Below are 16,892 nucleotides of genomic sequence, written 5' to 3' on the forward strand. Positions count from 1 at the left end.
ATGTAGGGTGGATTGTCAGAGGCTTTTCCCCAGGGAAGAAGGGTCGACTACAAGAGGGCACAAGGTGAGAGGTGATGAGGTTCGGGGAAACATGCGGGGAAAGTTTTCACATACATGGTGAAAAAGGATGAGGTCCTGAAGAGTGAATTTAGTGAGTTAGGCAGCAGACTACAGTGCAAGACCTCGAAGGTAGTAATTTCTGGATTACTGCCGGTGCCACATGTTAGTGAGAGTAGGAATAGGAAGATTAGGCAGATGAATGCCTGGCTTGAGAGCTGGTACAGGAGGCAGGGATTTAGATTTGTGGATCATTGGGATCTCTTCTGGGGAAGGGGTGACCTGTTCAAGAGGGACAGGTTACACCTGAACTGGAGGGGGACTAATATCCTGACGGAGAGATTTGCTAGAGCCACTCGGGAGGGTTTAAACTAGTTTGGCAGGGGGGTGGGACCCAAAGCAATAGGGAGACAGAAGAGAAGATTGAGGACAGAAGTTAAAGAGAGCACATGAAATAGTAAAGACAGTGTCAATAATCCTAGTACTGGACAGGTCAGTCAAAAGCAGAGCAGAGAGCAAGGGAAGTCCAGATTAAACTGCATTTATTTCAATGCAAGAGGCCTAACAGGCAAGGCAGATGAACTCAGGGCATGGATGGGTACGTGGGACTGGGATATTATAGCTATTACTGAAACATGGCTGAGGGAGGGACAAGACTGGCAGCTCAATGTTTCAGGGTACAGATGCTACAGGAAAGATAGAACAGGAGGTAAGAGAGGAGGGGGAGTTGCACTTTTGATGAGGGAAAACATCACAGCAGTACTGAGGGGATATATCCGAGGGTTCGCCCACTGAGTCTATATGGGTAGAACTGAGAAGTAAGAAGGGGGAAAATCACTTTGATAGGGTTGTACTATAGGCCCCCAAATAGTCAGCGGGAAATTGAGGAGCAAATATGTAAGGAGATTACAAATAGCTCCAAAAAATAGGGTGGTAATAGTCGGCGATTTTAACTTTCTCAACATTGACTGGGACAGCCATAGTATGAGAGGGTTGGATAGAGAGAAATTTGTTGAATGTATTCAGGAGGAATTTCTCATTCAGTATGTGGATGGCCCGACTAGAGAGGGGGCAAAACTTGACCTCCTCTTGGGAAATAAGGAAGAGCAGGTGACAGAAGTGTTAGTGAGGGATCACTTTGGGACCAGTGACCATAATTCTATTAGTTTTAAGATAGCTATAGAGAATGATAGGTCAGGCCCAAAGGTTAAAATTCTAAATTTTGATGGTATCAGGCAGGAACTTTCAAAAGTTAATTGGGGGAGTCTGAGGGAAGGTAAAGGGACGTCTGGTAAGTGGGAGACTTTCAAAAGTGTGTTAACCAGGGTTCAGGAAAAGCACATTCCTCTTAGAGTGAGGGGCAAGGCTGGTAGAAGTAGGGAATCCTGGATGACTTGGGATATTGAGGCCCTGGTCAAGAAGAAGGAGGAGGCACATGACATGCATAGGCAGCTGGGATCAAGTGTATCCCTTGAAGTGTATAGAGGGTGTAGGAGTACAGTTAAGAGAGAAATCAGGCGAGCAAAAAGGGGACATGAGATTGCTTTGGCAGATAAGGCAAAGGAGAATCCAGAGATTCTACAAATACAGAGTATAGAGAGTAGGGTCTTTTAAGGGTCAACAAGGTCATCTATGTGCGGATCCACAAGAGATGGGTGAGATCCTAAATGAATATTTCTCATCAGTATTTACTGTTGAGGCATGGATGTTGGGGAACTTGGGAAAATAAATAGTGATGTCTTGAGAAGTGTGCACATAACAGAGAAGGATGTGCTCGAAGTTTTAAAGCACATCAAGGTAGATAAATCCCCAGGACCTGATGAAGTGTGTCCCAGGACATTGTGGGAGGCTAGGGAGGAAATTGCGAGTCCCCGAGCAGAGATATTTGAATTGACATCCACAGCTGAGGTGCCTGAAGATTGGAGGATGGCAAATGTTGTGCCTTTGTTTAAAAAGGGCTGCAGGAAAAAGCCTGGGAACTACAGGCTGGTGAGCCTCACATCTGTAGTGGGTACGCTGGTCGAAGGTATTCTGAGAGACAGGATGTACAGGCATTTAGAGACACAAGGACTGATCAGGGACAGTCAGCATGGCTTTGTGAGTAGAAAATCATGTCTCAGAAGTTTGATTGAGTTTTTTGAAGGGGTAACCAAGAAGGTAGATGAGGGCAGTGCAGTTGTTGTTGTCTACATGGACTTTAGCAAGGCCTTTGACATGGTACTTCATGGTAGGTTGTTGCATAAGATTAAATCTCACGGGATCCAGGGTGAAGTAGCCAAATGGATACAAAATTGGCTTGATGACAGAAGACAGAGGGTGATTGTAGATGGTTGTTTTTCAAATTGAAGGCCTGTGACCAGTGATGTGCCTCAGGGATCGGTGCTGGGTCCACTATTATTTGTCATTTATATTAATGATTTGGATGAGAATTTAGGAGGTGTGATTAGTAAGTTTGCAGATGACATCAAGGTGGGTGGCATAGTGGACAGTGAAGATGGTTAGCTCGGATTGCAATGGGTTCTTGATCAATTGGGCCAATGGGATGACGAATGGCAGATGGAGTTTAATTTAGATAAGTGCGAGGTGATGCATTTTGGTAGATCGAACCAGGGTAGGACTTAGTTAATGATAGGGCATTGGGGAGAGTTATAGAACAAAGAGATCTAAGGGTACATGTTCATAGCTCATTGAAAGTGGAGCCACGAGTGGACAGAGTGGTGAAGAAGGCATTCGGCATGCTTGGTTTCATTGGTCAGAACATTGAATACACGAGTTGGGACGTCTTGTTGAAGTTGCACAAGACATTGGTAAGGCCACACTTGTTATACAGCATACAGGTCTGGTCACCCTATTATAGAAAAGATATTATTAAACTAGAAAGAGTGCAGAAAAGATTTATTAGGATGCTCCCAGGACTTGATGGTTTGAGTTATAAGGATAGGCTGCATAGACTGGGACCTTTTCCTCTGGAGCGTAAGAGGCTTTGGAGTGATCTTATAGAGGTCTATAAAATAATGAGGGGCATAAATCAGTGAGATACTCAATAACTTTTCCCAAAGTCTAAAACTAGAGTGCCTCGGTTTAAGGTGAGAGGGAAGAGATACAAAAGGGTCCAGAGGGGCAACTTTTTCACACACAGGTGGCAAGTGTCTGGAACAAGCTGTCAGAGGTAGTAGTAGAGGTGGGTACAATTTTGTCTTTTGAAAAACGTTTCGACAGTTACGAGCAAGATTGCTATCGAGGGATATGGGCCAAATGCGGGCAATTCGGACTCGCTTAGTCGTTTAAAAAAAGGGGCAGCATGGACAAGTTGAGCCAAAGGGCCTGTTTCCATGCTGTTAACCTCTATGACTCTGTAGAGGTGCTGGGTGCCTGGAATGCACTGCCAGTGGAGCGGGTGGAAGCAGGCACCTTCGCAATGTTCAAGGTGTATCTTGATAGACAGACAGGAGGTGAACAGAGAGATAGAAGCTCTATTGGCACAGGCTTGGTGGGCCCAAGTGCCTGTTACTGTGCTGAATTGTTCCTTGAACATTCTAAGTAACAAGGTCAAGGAAACAATCTTAAACTCTGACATGTGAATGAAGCTTTATTTTTAAAATGAATGCTGTAATCACCCAAATGCTTGTGGAAACTGCATAACCAGCAGAAATTGTTTAAACTAAGAATTTCTTCTCTCATTTTGATAAGCTACAGGACATTATATTCCGTCAAATCTGGCTCAAGAATAAGGTCGATTGTTCAGTCTGATCAAGGTGAATAAGAAAGAAACCTATTGTCTTCCATCGTGTGTCTTTTTGAACCAGTGAATCTTGTATTAACCAAATAAATTAAAGAATCCTGTATTAATTAGCCACCAGCCATTAACATGATTGTATTAAGTTACAATTAATGAATCAGTAGTTATAGTAAAAGGCTGAGTTTTATTTACTGTAAAAATGTAAAAGCTTATTGCTGTGTATGTAAAGAATGTGCAATGAAGATAAATGTACTGGCGAGAGGGACCTTCAAACTCTTCAATATTTGAAACTGTATGAACAAGGGATTGTATGGAATCAGGTAAAGGGATAGTCTGAAACAATTATGTTGTATTCCTGAATAAGATGAAGAGAAAAGGTGGTGTAAATATTGGGGATTCAATTGAATTAATCTCATCAAATTGACCAATTGTCATGTCAAACAGGCCCAACTCTGATGTAGGGGGATAAAAGTAGAGGTTCCAAAGGTCTTCCCTGCTGGCCAAATACTGAAGAGTCCCGAGGCTGAGTTTTAAGGAAATTAATGTCTAAGAAGAAGCCAGACTCCCGAGGCTGAATTCCACAAAAAGTCCTGTCAAAGAAGGAGCCAGAGAGGGTTAACCTTCCAGACTGATCACCCACATCAAGTTATAAAAGCCAATGTCTTAAAGTTGTTCAGTAAACCTCTCTCATTGAATAAACTTATTTTAAAATTTACTATCCAGAGAATTCTGCCTTTGTCTTAATTGGTTAAAGTCTTGTCTGAACCAAAGTGAATTTAATAAATGACAAGATGGGGGTGGCTGAAATTAATTCAGTTCCAGATAACAAGATCAGAGAACATAAATCTTCAATTTATAAACTTACATTTCTACAGAGCCTTTCACAACCACAGGACATCCCAACATACCAGTGTGTTTAATTCTATCCTGATTGTTATAAAGTTAGTTTCTCTGTGCGGTCTGTTTGATTTATTATTGTCACATGTACTAGTATACAGCGAAAAATATTGTTTCTTGTGCGCTATACAGACAAAGCATACTGTACATTGGGAAGGAGAGAGTGCAGAATGTCGTGATACAGTCATAGCGAGGGTGTAGAGAAAGATCAACTGAGGTAGGTTTGCAATCAATAGCCTTTTCCAGCTCAAGTGACAATTTCAGGGGAGCAACTTTGATGATGGGAAGGCCAACTACTCTCCTAATCCCATCATACACAGCACAGAGATTTCTGTTGCCACAGACAATTTGTATTTCTTGAAATAGGCTGATCCAATGATTATTTGCACAATCTCTCTCTGCTTTTTACACATCTGTCCTGGCTACATTCAAGTGACACAGTGCTCCAGCTTTTGGGTTGATGTTGTACATCAGGTAGGTTTTGCTTTTTGCTTCAATGACAGATGTCATCTCTGCTGAGTGGGTCTCAAACCATCTTTGCAACTTTTACCAAATGTTGCTGCTGCTGTGTCAGAAATGAGAGAACTCAGCGACTTCCAAGTTTCATCAGTATCAGTGTTGATTGATGAAGATTTTACTGATGTGACTGTGAAATATTTTTCTGTTTTGTTCAGTGTATCTTGATAATGTAATAGAGTTCCCATTGTAAAGAATATTTAAGTCAGTGAGAATTGTCAGCAAGGATTAATCAGCATTTTCTAATTGGAGCTGGAACCTTTCAACACTGAGTTGTAGATTTTGCATCAATGATCAACATGGAATTCAAGTGGAGGTTGATAATTTTATTGTGAACTCGTACCTGTCGAGAGTTCTTGAGTTAGAGAGAAAGATCACAGCTGGTGCTTTTAAATAGGGACTCAGCAGCCCCAAAAATCAAGCTCTTTCCACAATATTACAGTTCTGTCTGCGATGGGGCTGTTAACACCAGCAAAAACAAACCAAATAAAAAATAGACTAACAATCCTCGGTGTGATTAACAGCAAATAACAATATAATCCAACTCCTGCAGTCACTTGTGAACGCTCTGGTGTGTCCACAGATTGGCTGACCGAGTGAAACCCTTTCCACACACACAGCAGGTGAACGACCTCTCCCCAGTGTGAACTCACTTTGTACGTTCAGATCAGATGAAGATCTGGAACTCTTTTCACAGAGAGTTCAGCTGAATGGCTTCTCCCCAATGAGAACTCGCTGGTGTGACCAAAGCCCAGATGACTGAGTGAAGCCCTTCCCACATACGGAGCAGTTGAATGATTTTTCCCCAATGTGAATTCGCTGGTGTGCAGTGAGCGCGGAAGACTGCCTGAATTTCTTTCTACAGTGAGTGCAGTTGAACAGACTCCCCTCAGTGTGAACTTGCTGGTTTAACATGAGGCTGGCTGACTGAGTGAATGCCTTCCCCCACACAGCGCAGGTGAATGGCCTCTCCCCAGTGTGAGTGCGTTGCTGTGCAGTGAGTGTGGATAACTGCCTGAAGCTCTTTCCACAGGAGGTGCAGCTAAATGGTTTCTCCTCAGTGTGAATTCTCTTGTGTATTTCCAGGTTGGCTGACTGAGTGAATTCCATCCCACACTTGGAGCAGGTGAATGATTTCTCCCCAGTGTGAACACGCTTCTGTGCACTGAGGTTGGATGAAGACCTGAAGCTCTTCCCACAGGAAGTGCAGCTTTTTGGCTTCTTCCGAGTGTGATTTCTCTGCTGTGTTAGCAGGGTGAGATAACTGAGTAAATCCCTTCCCACAGACTGAGCAGGGGTATGGCCTCTCCTCAGTGTGAACTCTGTGGTGTGACCAAAGGCCAGACGACTGAGTAAATCCTTTCTCACGTATGGAGCAGGTGAATCGCTTCTCCCCAGTGTGAGTGGTTGGTGGATTAACAGGATGGAGGACTGGTATGTAAGCAGGGTGAGATAACTGAGTAAATCTCTTCCCACATACGAAGCAGCTGAATGGTCTCATCCCAGTGTGAATTGGCTGATGTGCAGTGAGGGTAGATGACTGTTTAAACCTCCTTTCACAGTATGTGCAGTCATACGGTCTTTCCTCAGTGTGAATTCGCAGGTGTGACACGAGGCTCGCTGCCTTAATAAATCCTTTTCCACACACACAAGAGGTGAATAGCTTCTTCCCAGCGTGACTGCGTCAGTGGACTTCCAGCAGGCATGGATAATAGAATCCTTCACCACAATCCTCACATTTCCGCGGTCTCTTTGTGATGCTGTTCCCAGTGTGACTGTGTTGATGGATTTCCAAGTGGGATGGATAATTGAATCCCTTCTCACAGTCCCCACATTTCCACAGTTTCTTCATGGTGCCGGTGCCCTCGTGTCTCTCTGGGTTGGACAATCAGTTGAAGCCTCGTCCACACACACAACACGTGTACAGTTTCTAAGAACATAAGAAATAGGAGCAGGAGTAGGCCATCTAGCCCCTCGAGCCTGCCCTGCCATTCAATGAGATCATGGTTGATCTGAAGTGGATCAGTTCCACTTACCCGCCTGATCCCCATAACCCCTAATTCCCTTACCGATCAGGAATCCATCTCTCCGTGATTTAAACATATTCAACGAGGTAGCCTCCACCACTTCAGTGGGCAGAGAATTCCAGAGATTCACCACCCTCTGAGAGAAGACTTTCCTCCTCAACTCTGTCCTAAACTGACCCCCCTTTATTTTGAGACTGTGCCCTCTAGTTCTAGCTTCCTTTCTAAGTGGAAAGAATCTCTCCACCTCTACCCTATCCAGCCCCTTCATTATCTTATAGGTCTCTATAAGGGCGGCACGGTAGCACAGTGGTTAGCACTACTGCTTCACAGCTCCAGGGACCTGGGTTCGATTCCAGCCTCGGGTCACTATCTGTGTGGAGTTTGCACATTCTCCTCGTGTCTGTGTGGGTTTCCTCCGGGTGCTCCGGTTTCCTCCCACAGTCCAAAGTTGTGCGGGTTAGGTTGATTGGCCATGCTAAAATTGCCCCTTAGTGTCCTGAGATGTGTAGGTTCGAGGGATTAGTGGGTAAAATATATAGGAATATGGGGGCAGGGCCTGGGTGGGATTGTGGTCGGTGCAGACTTGATGGGCCGAATGGCCTCTTCCTGCAATGTAGGATTTCTATGATTCTATGAATATCCCCCCTCAGCCTTCTAAATTCCAACGAGTACAAACCCAATCTGCTCAGTCTCTCCTCATAATCAACACCCCTCATCTCTGGTATCAACCTGGTGAACCTTCTCTGCACTCCCTCCAAGGCCAATATATCCTTCCGCAAATAAGGGGACCAATATTGCACACAGTATTACAGCTGCGGTCTCACCAATGCCCTCGCTGTGAATGGTGTAATGTTTTTCAGGCTGTGTAACTGGTTGAAGCTCTTTCCACAGTTAGCTCACTCGAACACTCTCACTCATGTGTGTGTCTCGGTGCTTTTCCAGTCACACTGATGTTTGAAATTTTTTCCCACAGACCAAACAAACATTTCTCGTTCCTCATGCAGAGGTCGATGATATTCAGCTCCTAATGAATCTGTCAGATTTTGATGTTTATTTTAATTTGTGTAAATCCTCCCCTGGAAAATGGTTTGAAAAGAGTGCTCACAATGAGTACAGGATAGAAATTCAGAGCAGACAATTCTCGTTTCTCTGGAATATTCTCTCCCCCAATTTGTCAATCCCAGTCTCTGTCCCGCTCCAAGATGGCCGCGTCCGGTTGCCTGGGTAACCCGCACCTTGCAACGGGGAGAAGCACCGCCCGCTCACTATACCCTCACCAAGATGGCCACCCTTGCAGGACATCTGAACCAGACCCACTTCCTCTCCCAAAATGGTTGCCTAGGTAACCCAAGCCCATTGCCAGGGAGGACGCTCCGCCTCTCTGAGCGCCCTCATTCACACTCGTAAGATGGCGGCTACCGAGCCCGCTCCCCTTGGGCCTGTCCCCACAGAAGTTGGTGCTGTTTCCAGTGCAGCCGTGGTTTCCATTCCTACCCTGTGCTCACAATCTCCTCCCGAACTCTCCCCTGCACCATGACTGACACTGAGCATGCTCAGACCGCACGCTGCATTGCCAGGCTCACAACCGCCTTACCATTGCCGCGCATGCTCCACTCCCGACCTGGCCGCCCCTCATTCACTCTGATTGGTTGGAGGACCAGCCGTTCCCGCTCGGTCCTCCAGCCCCGCCCCCTCTTCCTATTGGCCCGCGCCTGCCGTCAATCAGTCCCCGGGCATTGTGATGTGGAGCATGCGCAGTGTCATTGCTGTCCTTGGCTCTTGTTTGTCCCGGAGAAGCGGAGTTTGTGAACTGTTTCTACAGGAGATCAGAAGCGAAGGATTTGCAGATGTGAAACGTCAGATCAAGCTCTGGTTGAGTAACTCCATCCATCAGGATCTGAATATCATCGGTCTTTGAATGTGGAAGGATAAATGATCAACTGTTCCAAAAGAACACATTTCAAACATCAGTGACTGGAAAAGCACCGAGACACACACACACACACCCGAGTGAGTGTTCCAGTGAACTGACTGTGGAAAGAGCTTTAACCAGTTATTCAGCTTGAGAAAACATTGTAAAATACAAGGTGAGGAAAAACCATACATTTGTTCAATGTTTGGACAAGACTTGAACTGATTGTCCAACCTGGAGAGACACACGGACACCAGTACCATGGAGAAACGGTGGGGATGTGAAGATTGTGGGAAAGAATTCAATTATCCATCCCTGCTAGAAAACCATCAACGCAGTCACACTGGGGAGAGGCCATTCACCTGTTCTATATGTGGGAAAGGATTCACTCAGTCATCCAACCTATCATTACACCAGCGAGTTCACACGGGGAAGAGGGCATTCACCTGCTCTGTGTGTGGGAAGGCTTTCACTCAGTTATCTGGCCTTTTGTCACACCAGCGAATTCACACCGAGGAGAAGCCATTCAGCTGCACTACCTGTGGAAAGAGGTTCAGGCATTCTTCAGCACTCACGGCACACCAACGCACTCACACCGAGGAGGGACTGTTCACCTGCCCTGAGTGTGGAAAGAGATTCACTCAGTCATCCAACTTCACATTACACCGGCGAGTTCACACTGGGGAGAGGCCTTTTACCTGCTCCATGTGTGGGGAGGGATTCACTGGGTCATCCCACCTGCTGTCACACCAGCGGATTCACACTCAAAAGCCATTCAGCTGCACTTCCTGTGGAAAGAGTTTCAGACAGGCAACCTCTCTCGTTGCACACCAACGGATTCACACTGGGGAGAGACCGTTTACTTGTTCCATGTGTGGGAAGGGATTCACAGTTTTACCCACCCTGCTGAGACACCAACGAATTCACACTGAGGAGAAGCCATTCAGCTGCACTGACTGTGGAAAGAGTTTCAGGCAGTCATCCAATCTTGTTTTACACCAGCGAGTTCACACTGGAGAGAGGCCATTCAGCTGCTCCGCGTGTGGGAAAGGATTCAATCGGTCATCCAACCTCACTGCTCACCAGCGAGTTCACACTGGACAGAGGCCGTTCACTTGCTCCGTGCCTGGGGTTCAACCTGCTGGCTCACCAATGCACTCACACTAAGAGACCATTCAACTGCTCTGTGTGTGGGAAAGGATTGACTCAGTCACAATGGTTCCTGAGACATCAGCAAGTTCATTAGTGACTGCAGGGGTTGGATTCTGCTGTTACTGCTGCTGTTTATCTTGTTTAGTATTGATACGTGGTTTTGTTCCTGCTGATATGACTGGCTGGGGTTTAATATTCTGGCGATGTCACCAATTTTCAGGGCTTCAGGGTCCATTTTTGACAACACCATTTCTCTTAATTCAAGAACTTTCAACAGGAATTCTGTTACAACAAAATTATAAACTTTTACTTTAATCCTAAATTGTTCTTTGGTGGAAAATCTACAATTCTGTGCCTGAAAGGTTCTACTTCGGGCATCAAAATATATATTTTTAAATGACTGGTTTGAGATTTTCTCAAGAGCTACTCTTTGATTTTCAGAGCCTTCTCTTTCACTCTCACTAACTCCTTTATTAGTGATGTATTCACATAGTAATATTACAAAGGGTTGTGTGTTCTGAACGTACCCCAGTCCATCACGCAAACCAGTCTCCTATCCATTGACTCTCTCTACACTTCCCACTGCCTCAGAAAGCAGCCAGCATAATCAAGAACCCCTCATACCCCGGACCTTCTCTCTTCCACCTGCTTCTGTCGAGAAAAAGATACAAAAGTCTGAAAACACCTGCCAACTAATTCAAGAACAACTTCCTTGCTGCATCAGAATTTTGAATGGACCTACCATATATTAAGCTCATCTTTCCATTCACCATACCTGTAACAACAGCATTATATTCTGCACCGTATCCTTTCCTTTTCCCCTCTGTACTCTATGAACAGTATGCTTTGTTTGTCTACTACATAAGAAACAATACTTTTCACTGTATCCAGTACATGCAACAATAATAAATTAAATCAAATATTGATGATGTATTCTCTCAGTAACAATACCTTTTGTATTTTGTTGAATTTTGTCGTGTTTACTTCATTACATGGGTAAGATAGCACAGATGCCACATACAGTGGAGATATTAAATCTTTTAACTTAGAATCTATATAAAAAATGTATTGTGTCAATTTATTTTAAATAAATCTCCCTCCATTTCCAAAATGTGATTTCAAACTATTTGACACATTTGGGATTGAGGCACATATGTGTAACCCCTGGATGGTGAGAAGGGAGGAGGTGAAAGTGCAGCTGTTACATCTCCTGCACTTGCAGGAGAAGCTGCCTTGGGAAGTTTATAAGTTCTTTATTTCTAAAATAAGCATATTGTAGAAAGGCTCTGACTCGTGTGTGGTCTCAGTGTGTGACTGCCTCACTGACATTCTGTTTTCACTGACTAGATAAGTCAAAGCTGCTGCCGACTGTATTCTCTCTTTGAAAAGCTGGATTGAAAATGTAATGTTTGACAGGGTTAATATCAAATCCCCTGATAGTTATATTAGCCCACCATCAAATAAAACATGTTCTAATATTCTGTGTCAATGACGTTCTGGATAAAAACAGTCATCAAAGTAGATTAAACACATTCCATTTTGTTAAATGAAGTGAATGAGATGCTGGTGGTCTTTGGTTTCGGGTTTTACTCATTTTATTGGAAACTGCTCATTTCATAAAGCATTTTTATATTTGGGAAATAGGTGCAGACGGTTATTGGTTCAGACGGTGGAGCAGGAAAAAACTCACATGATTCTGATCTTCATTGTGTGTGAATTTACATTCGAAACCCATTGATAACCTCACTACACAATCAGCTCTGACCAGGGCTTCCATATGTTGTTACTGAGCGTTAAGCAGCAAAAAGAGTGGCACAGCAGTTATGCCACACAGCTCCAGGGACCCGTGTTCAAATCCAGCTTGACTGTCTGTGACTGTCTGTCTGTCACACTCTCCCCGTGTCTGTATGGGTTTCCTTTGGATGCTCTGGTTTCCTCCCACAGTCCAAAGATATATAGGTCAGATGGATTAGCCATGGTCAATATGTGGGGTTGGAGGGATAGAGCAGAGGAGAGGGCCTGGGTGAGATACTCTGTCAGAGAGTCAATGCAGACTCGATAGGCTGAATAGCCTCTTCTGAACAGCAGGGATTCTAAAATTCTATGAACAGTAGTTAAAATTTGAACATAGACAAATGTATCTCAACTTCCAATGTGGCATATGTGATTTGTGAGTGAGTTCACATTACCTGGCTATTAAAATTCCTGAGCTGTGCACTCAGGGTCTTTCTCCACACTGCCTGAAATAGATACAAAAGTGTCGCTCAGCAGAGTGAGGAGATTTTATGTGTCGCCAAGAGCTCCTTATAAGGCTCACATTGCTATGAAATGCTTTAGTTCAGTCCTAGGGAGACAGCTGCTCCAAATATCACCCACCCAGACAGCACATCAACAACCCTCCTTCCTCATAGAGTTTGATAGCGCAGAAAGGGGCCTTTCAGCCAATCGTGTCTGCATTGGTCATCAAACACCATTCCATTCCAATCCCATCACCCAGCACTTCACTTGGTCTGTACCCTTTTATGCTATAGCATTTCAGGTGTTCATCTAAATGCGTCTTAAATGCCTGCTTGCACCACCCTGAGGTCTAAGAGGACATGAGAGAAGGTGAGAGAAACTAGAGTAAGATGTGAGTTCAGAGCTAAGATAAAGGGGAACCTTAAAGGAGATTTTGTCCAGTCAATTAGCTTGCTGCCTCAAAGTGTCAGGGACCCAGGTTCGATTCCCAGCTTGGGTCACTGTCTGTGTGGAGTTTGCATGTTCTCCCCAGGTCTGCATGCGTTTCCTTCGGATGTCCAGTTTCCTCCCACAAGCTAAAGATGGGCAGGTCAGGTGGATTGGACATGTTCAATTGCCTGTTGTCCCAAGATGTGTAGCTTAGGTGCAGTAGGCATGGAAAATGCGCCTGGGGTTATTGGGACAGGATGGGAGGCGGGGGGGGGGGGGGGGGGGGCGGTAAAGGGGGCTGGGTAAGATGTTCTTTCAGAGCATTAGTGCAGACTTGCTGGGCTGAATGGCCTCTTTCTGCACCTGAAGGAATATGGAAAGGGAGGGAAGCAGCAGAGGCAGCTGATTGAATTGTCTCAAACTTAGCAACAAAGAAGGTCATGAGTTTCTCCTCCATGAGCATTTGTGGGAGGTGAAGATGGAGGAAGAACAAAGGGAGATATTTCAAAAGATATTGAAAGAAATGTCAGAGGTAATAGTGGATGCGTTAGTGATTATTTATCAAAACTCGTTGCATTCTGGGGTAGTGCCGGTTGATTGGAAAACGGCTAATGTTACGCCGCTGTTTAAAAAAGGAAGGAGACAAAAGGCGGGTAACTATAGGCCGGTCAGCTTAACGTCTGTAGTAGGGAAAATGCTGGAATCCATTATTAAAGAGGAGATAGCAGGGCATCTGGATAGAAATGGTTCGATCAATCAGACGCAGCATGGATTCATGAGGGGAAAGTCGTGCTTGACGAACATGTTGGATTTTTATGAAGATGTGACTAGGGCGGTTGATGGAGGAGAACCGGTGGATGCGGTGTTTTTGGATTTCCAAAAGGCGTTTGATAAGGTGCCCCATAAAAGGCTACTGAAGAAGATTAGGGCACACGGAGTTGGGGGTAGTGTGTTAAAGTGGATTGGGGACTGGCTATCCGACAGGAAGCAAAGAGTCGGAATAAATGGGTGTTTTTCCGGTTGGAGGAAGGTAACTAGTGGCGTGCCGCAGGGATCGGTACTCGGGCCGCAACTATTTACCATTTATATAGATGATCTGGAGGAGGGGACGGAGTGTAGGGTAACGAAGTTTGCAGACGACACAAAGATAAGTGGAAAAGTGAATCGTGTGGAGGACGGAGAAGATCTGCAGAGAGATTTGGACAGGCTGAGTGAGTGGGCGAGGATATGGCAAATGGAGTATAACGTTGAGAAATGCGAGGTTATACACTTTGGAGGAAATAATAACAAATGGGATTACTATCTCAATGGAAACAAATTAAAACATGCTACCGTGCAAAGGGACCTGGGGGTCCTTGTGCATGAGACGCAAAAGCCCAGTCTGCAGGTACAACAGGTGATCAAGAAGGCAAATGGGATGTTGGCCTATATTGCGAAGGGGATAGAATATAAAAGCAGGGATGTCTTGATGCACCTGTACAGGGCATTGGTGAGGCCGCAGCTGGAATACTGTGTGCAGTATTGGTCCCCTTATATGAGGAAGGATATATTGGCATTGGAGGGAGTGCAGAGAAGGTTCACCAGGTTGATACCGGAGATGAGGGGTTTGGATTATGAGGAGAGGCTGAGGAGATTGGGTTTGTACTCGTTGGAGTTTAGAAGGATGAGGGGGGATCTTATGGAGACTTATAAGATAATGCGGGGGCTGGATAGGGTGGAGGCGGAGAGATTCTTTCCACTTAGTAAGGAAGTTAAAACTAGAGGACACAGCCTCAAAATAAAGGGGGGTCGGTTTAAGACAGAGTTGAGGAGGAACTTCTTCTCCCAGAGGGTGGTGAATCTCTGGAATTCTCTGCCCACTGAGGTGGTGGAGGCTACCTCGCTGAATATGTTTAAAGCGCGGATGGATGGATTCCTGATCGGTAAGGGAATTAAGGGTTATGGGGATCAGGCGGGTAAGTGGTACTGATCCACGTCAGATCAGCCATGATCTTATTGAATGGCGGGGCAGGCTCGAAGGGCTAGATGGCCTACTCCTGCTCCTATTTCTTATGTTCTTATGTTCTTAAAAGGAACCAAAGGAGAAATCTCAGCAGGTCTGGCAGCATCTGTAAAGAGATAAAAGAGCTGATGTTTTGAGTCCAGATGACCCTTTGTCAAAGCTGGTGTTTTGAGCTTTGACAAAAGGGTCATCTGGACTTGAAACATCAGCTCTTTTCTCTCCTTACAGATGCTGCCAGACCTGCTGAGATTTTCCAGCATTTTCTCTTTCTATTTCAGATTCCAGCACCCACAGTAATTTGCTTTTATCCATATATTTGAAAAGGAATTCATTTATGTTGATGTTATTGAAAAGATTCAATGCACAGTATTGAACACAAAGCTAATTTATTTGACTTTTATCCAGAATATTAACCCCTATAACTGGGTTGGATTTCATCAACTCCAGCAGAAACAGACCTAATGAACACATTTAAGTCCTGAATGTGATTAACAGCAGAATCCGATCACTATGGTTAATTGTGGATTCGTTGGTGTTTCAGAAGGTTGGATGACTGAGAGAATCTCTTGCCACAATCAGAGCAGGTGAACGGCCTCTCCCCAGTGTGAATTCGCTGATGTACAGTGAGGTTATATGATTGTCTGAACCCAGTCCCACAGTGTCTGCATCTGAATGGCCTCTCGTCAGTGTGAGCACATTGATGGCGCATCAGTACACCAGATCTTTTAAAGCACTTCCCACAGTCTGAGCATTTAAAAGGTCTCTCATCAGTGTGAACACGTTGGTGTGTCAGCAGGTAAGATGAAGCAGTGAATCCTTTCCCACATTCGGAGCAGGTGAATGGTCTCTCCCCAGTGTGAACTCGCTGGTGTGACAGCAGTTTGGATGACTGAGTGAATCCCTTCCCACATTCGGTGCAGGTGAATTGTCTCTTCCCAGTGTGAATTTGCTGGTGTGTCAGCAAGTGGGAGGACCTAACGAACCCCTTCTCACACTCAGAGCAGGAGAATGGTCTCTCCCCTGTGTGACTACGACGATGGATTTCCAGTTTGGATGGGTAACGGAATCCCTTCCCACAGTCCACACATTTCCACGGTTTCTCCATGGAGTGACTGCACTAACGTTTCGACAGGCTGAAGCGTTGTCCACACACAGAACACATGTACAGTTTCTCTCCACTGTGAATGGAGCTTTTCAGTTCTGTGTTCAAAATCTGACGATATTCAGGTTAGGATGCATTCAGCGGCTGTCAGACTTTGATGCGATGATGAGGTTGTTTCCTGACTGTAAATCCTCCCCTCCCGATACTCTGTGGAAAGAATTTAAAACAGAAAAAAAGGAGTGAGAGAGAACCTACAGAAACAAAAAGGCAGGTTGTGAAATTGAGCTGAATGAACCTGGGAATGGGTGGGACCGGCACATGGTGAAAGTGACCCTGGCGGCTGTCGCCATGTCCACACTGGATGCACATCATTGCCAACTGGAGCCACCTCCACACTGGATGCACATCATTGCCAACTGGAGCCTCCTCCACACTGGATGCACATCATTGCCAGCTGGAGCCTCCTCCACACTGGATGCACACATTGCCAACTGGAGCCACCTCCACACTGGATGCACACATTGCCAGCTGGAGCCTCCTCCACACTGGATGCACACATTGCCAGCTGGAGCCTCCTCCACACTGGATGCACACATTGCCAGCTGGAGCCTCCTCCACACTGGATGCACACATTGCCAGCTGGAGCCTCCTCCACACTGGATGCACACATTGCCAGCTGGAGCCTCCTCCACACTGGATGCACACATTGCCAGTTGGAGCCTCCTCCACACTGGATGCACACATTGCCAGCTGGAGCCTGCAGCCTGGGACTGGGAAAAGGGATGAAGGAGAAAAGGTAACAAAACCCCAGAGGGACTGGG

At 45.4% G+C, this 16,892-nt stretch overlaps 2 protein-coding genes across 2 annotated transcripts in view; both read left to right on the forward strand.

The window, feature by feature from the left end:
- Nucleotides 1-16,892, forward strand: part of LOC144485369 (uncharacterized) — a 98,897-nt gene that overhangs the window by 77,773 nt on the left and 4,232 nt on the right. Inside the window, 2 exon segments of the mRNA XM_078203565.1 lie at nucleotides 9,502-9,613; nucleotides 9,782-10,279. Of these exon segments, the coding sequence (XP_078059691.1) occupies nucleotides 9,502-9,613; nucleotides 9,782-10,279 (610 nt within the window).
- The window catches only part of LOC144485358 (uncharacterized), a 118,859-nt gene that overhangs the window by 57,773 nt on the left and 44,194 nt on the right, over nucleotides 1-16,892 (forward strand). The window lies entirely within an intron of this gene.

This window comes from Mustelus asterias, unplaced genomic scaffold (assembly GCF_964213995.1).
Source record: "Mustelus asterias unplaced genomic scaffold, sMusAst1.hap1.1 HAP1_SCAFFOLD_192, whole genome shotgun sequence".
Taxonomy (NCBI): domain Eukaryota; kingdom Metazoa; phylum Chordata; class Chondrichthyes; order Carcharhiniformes; family Triakidae; genus Mustelus; species Mustelus asterias.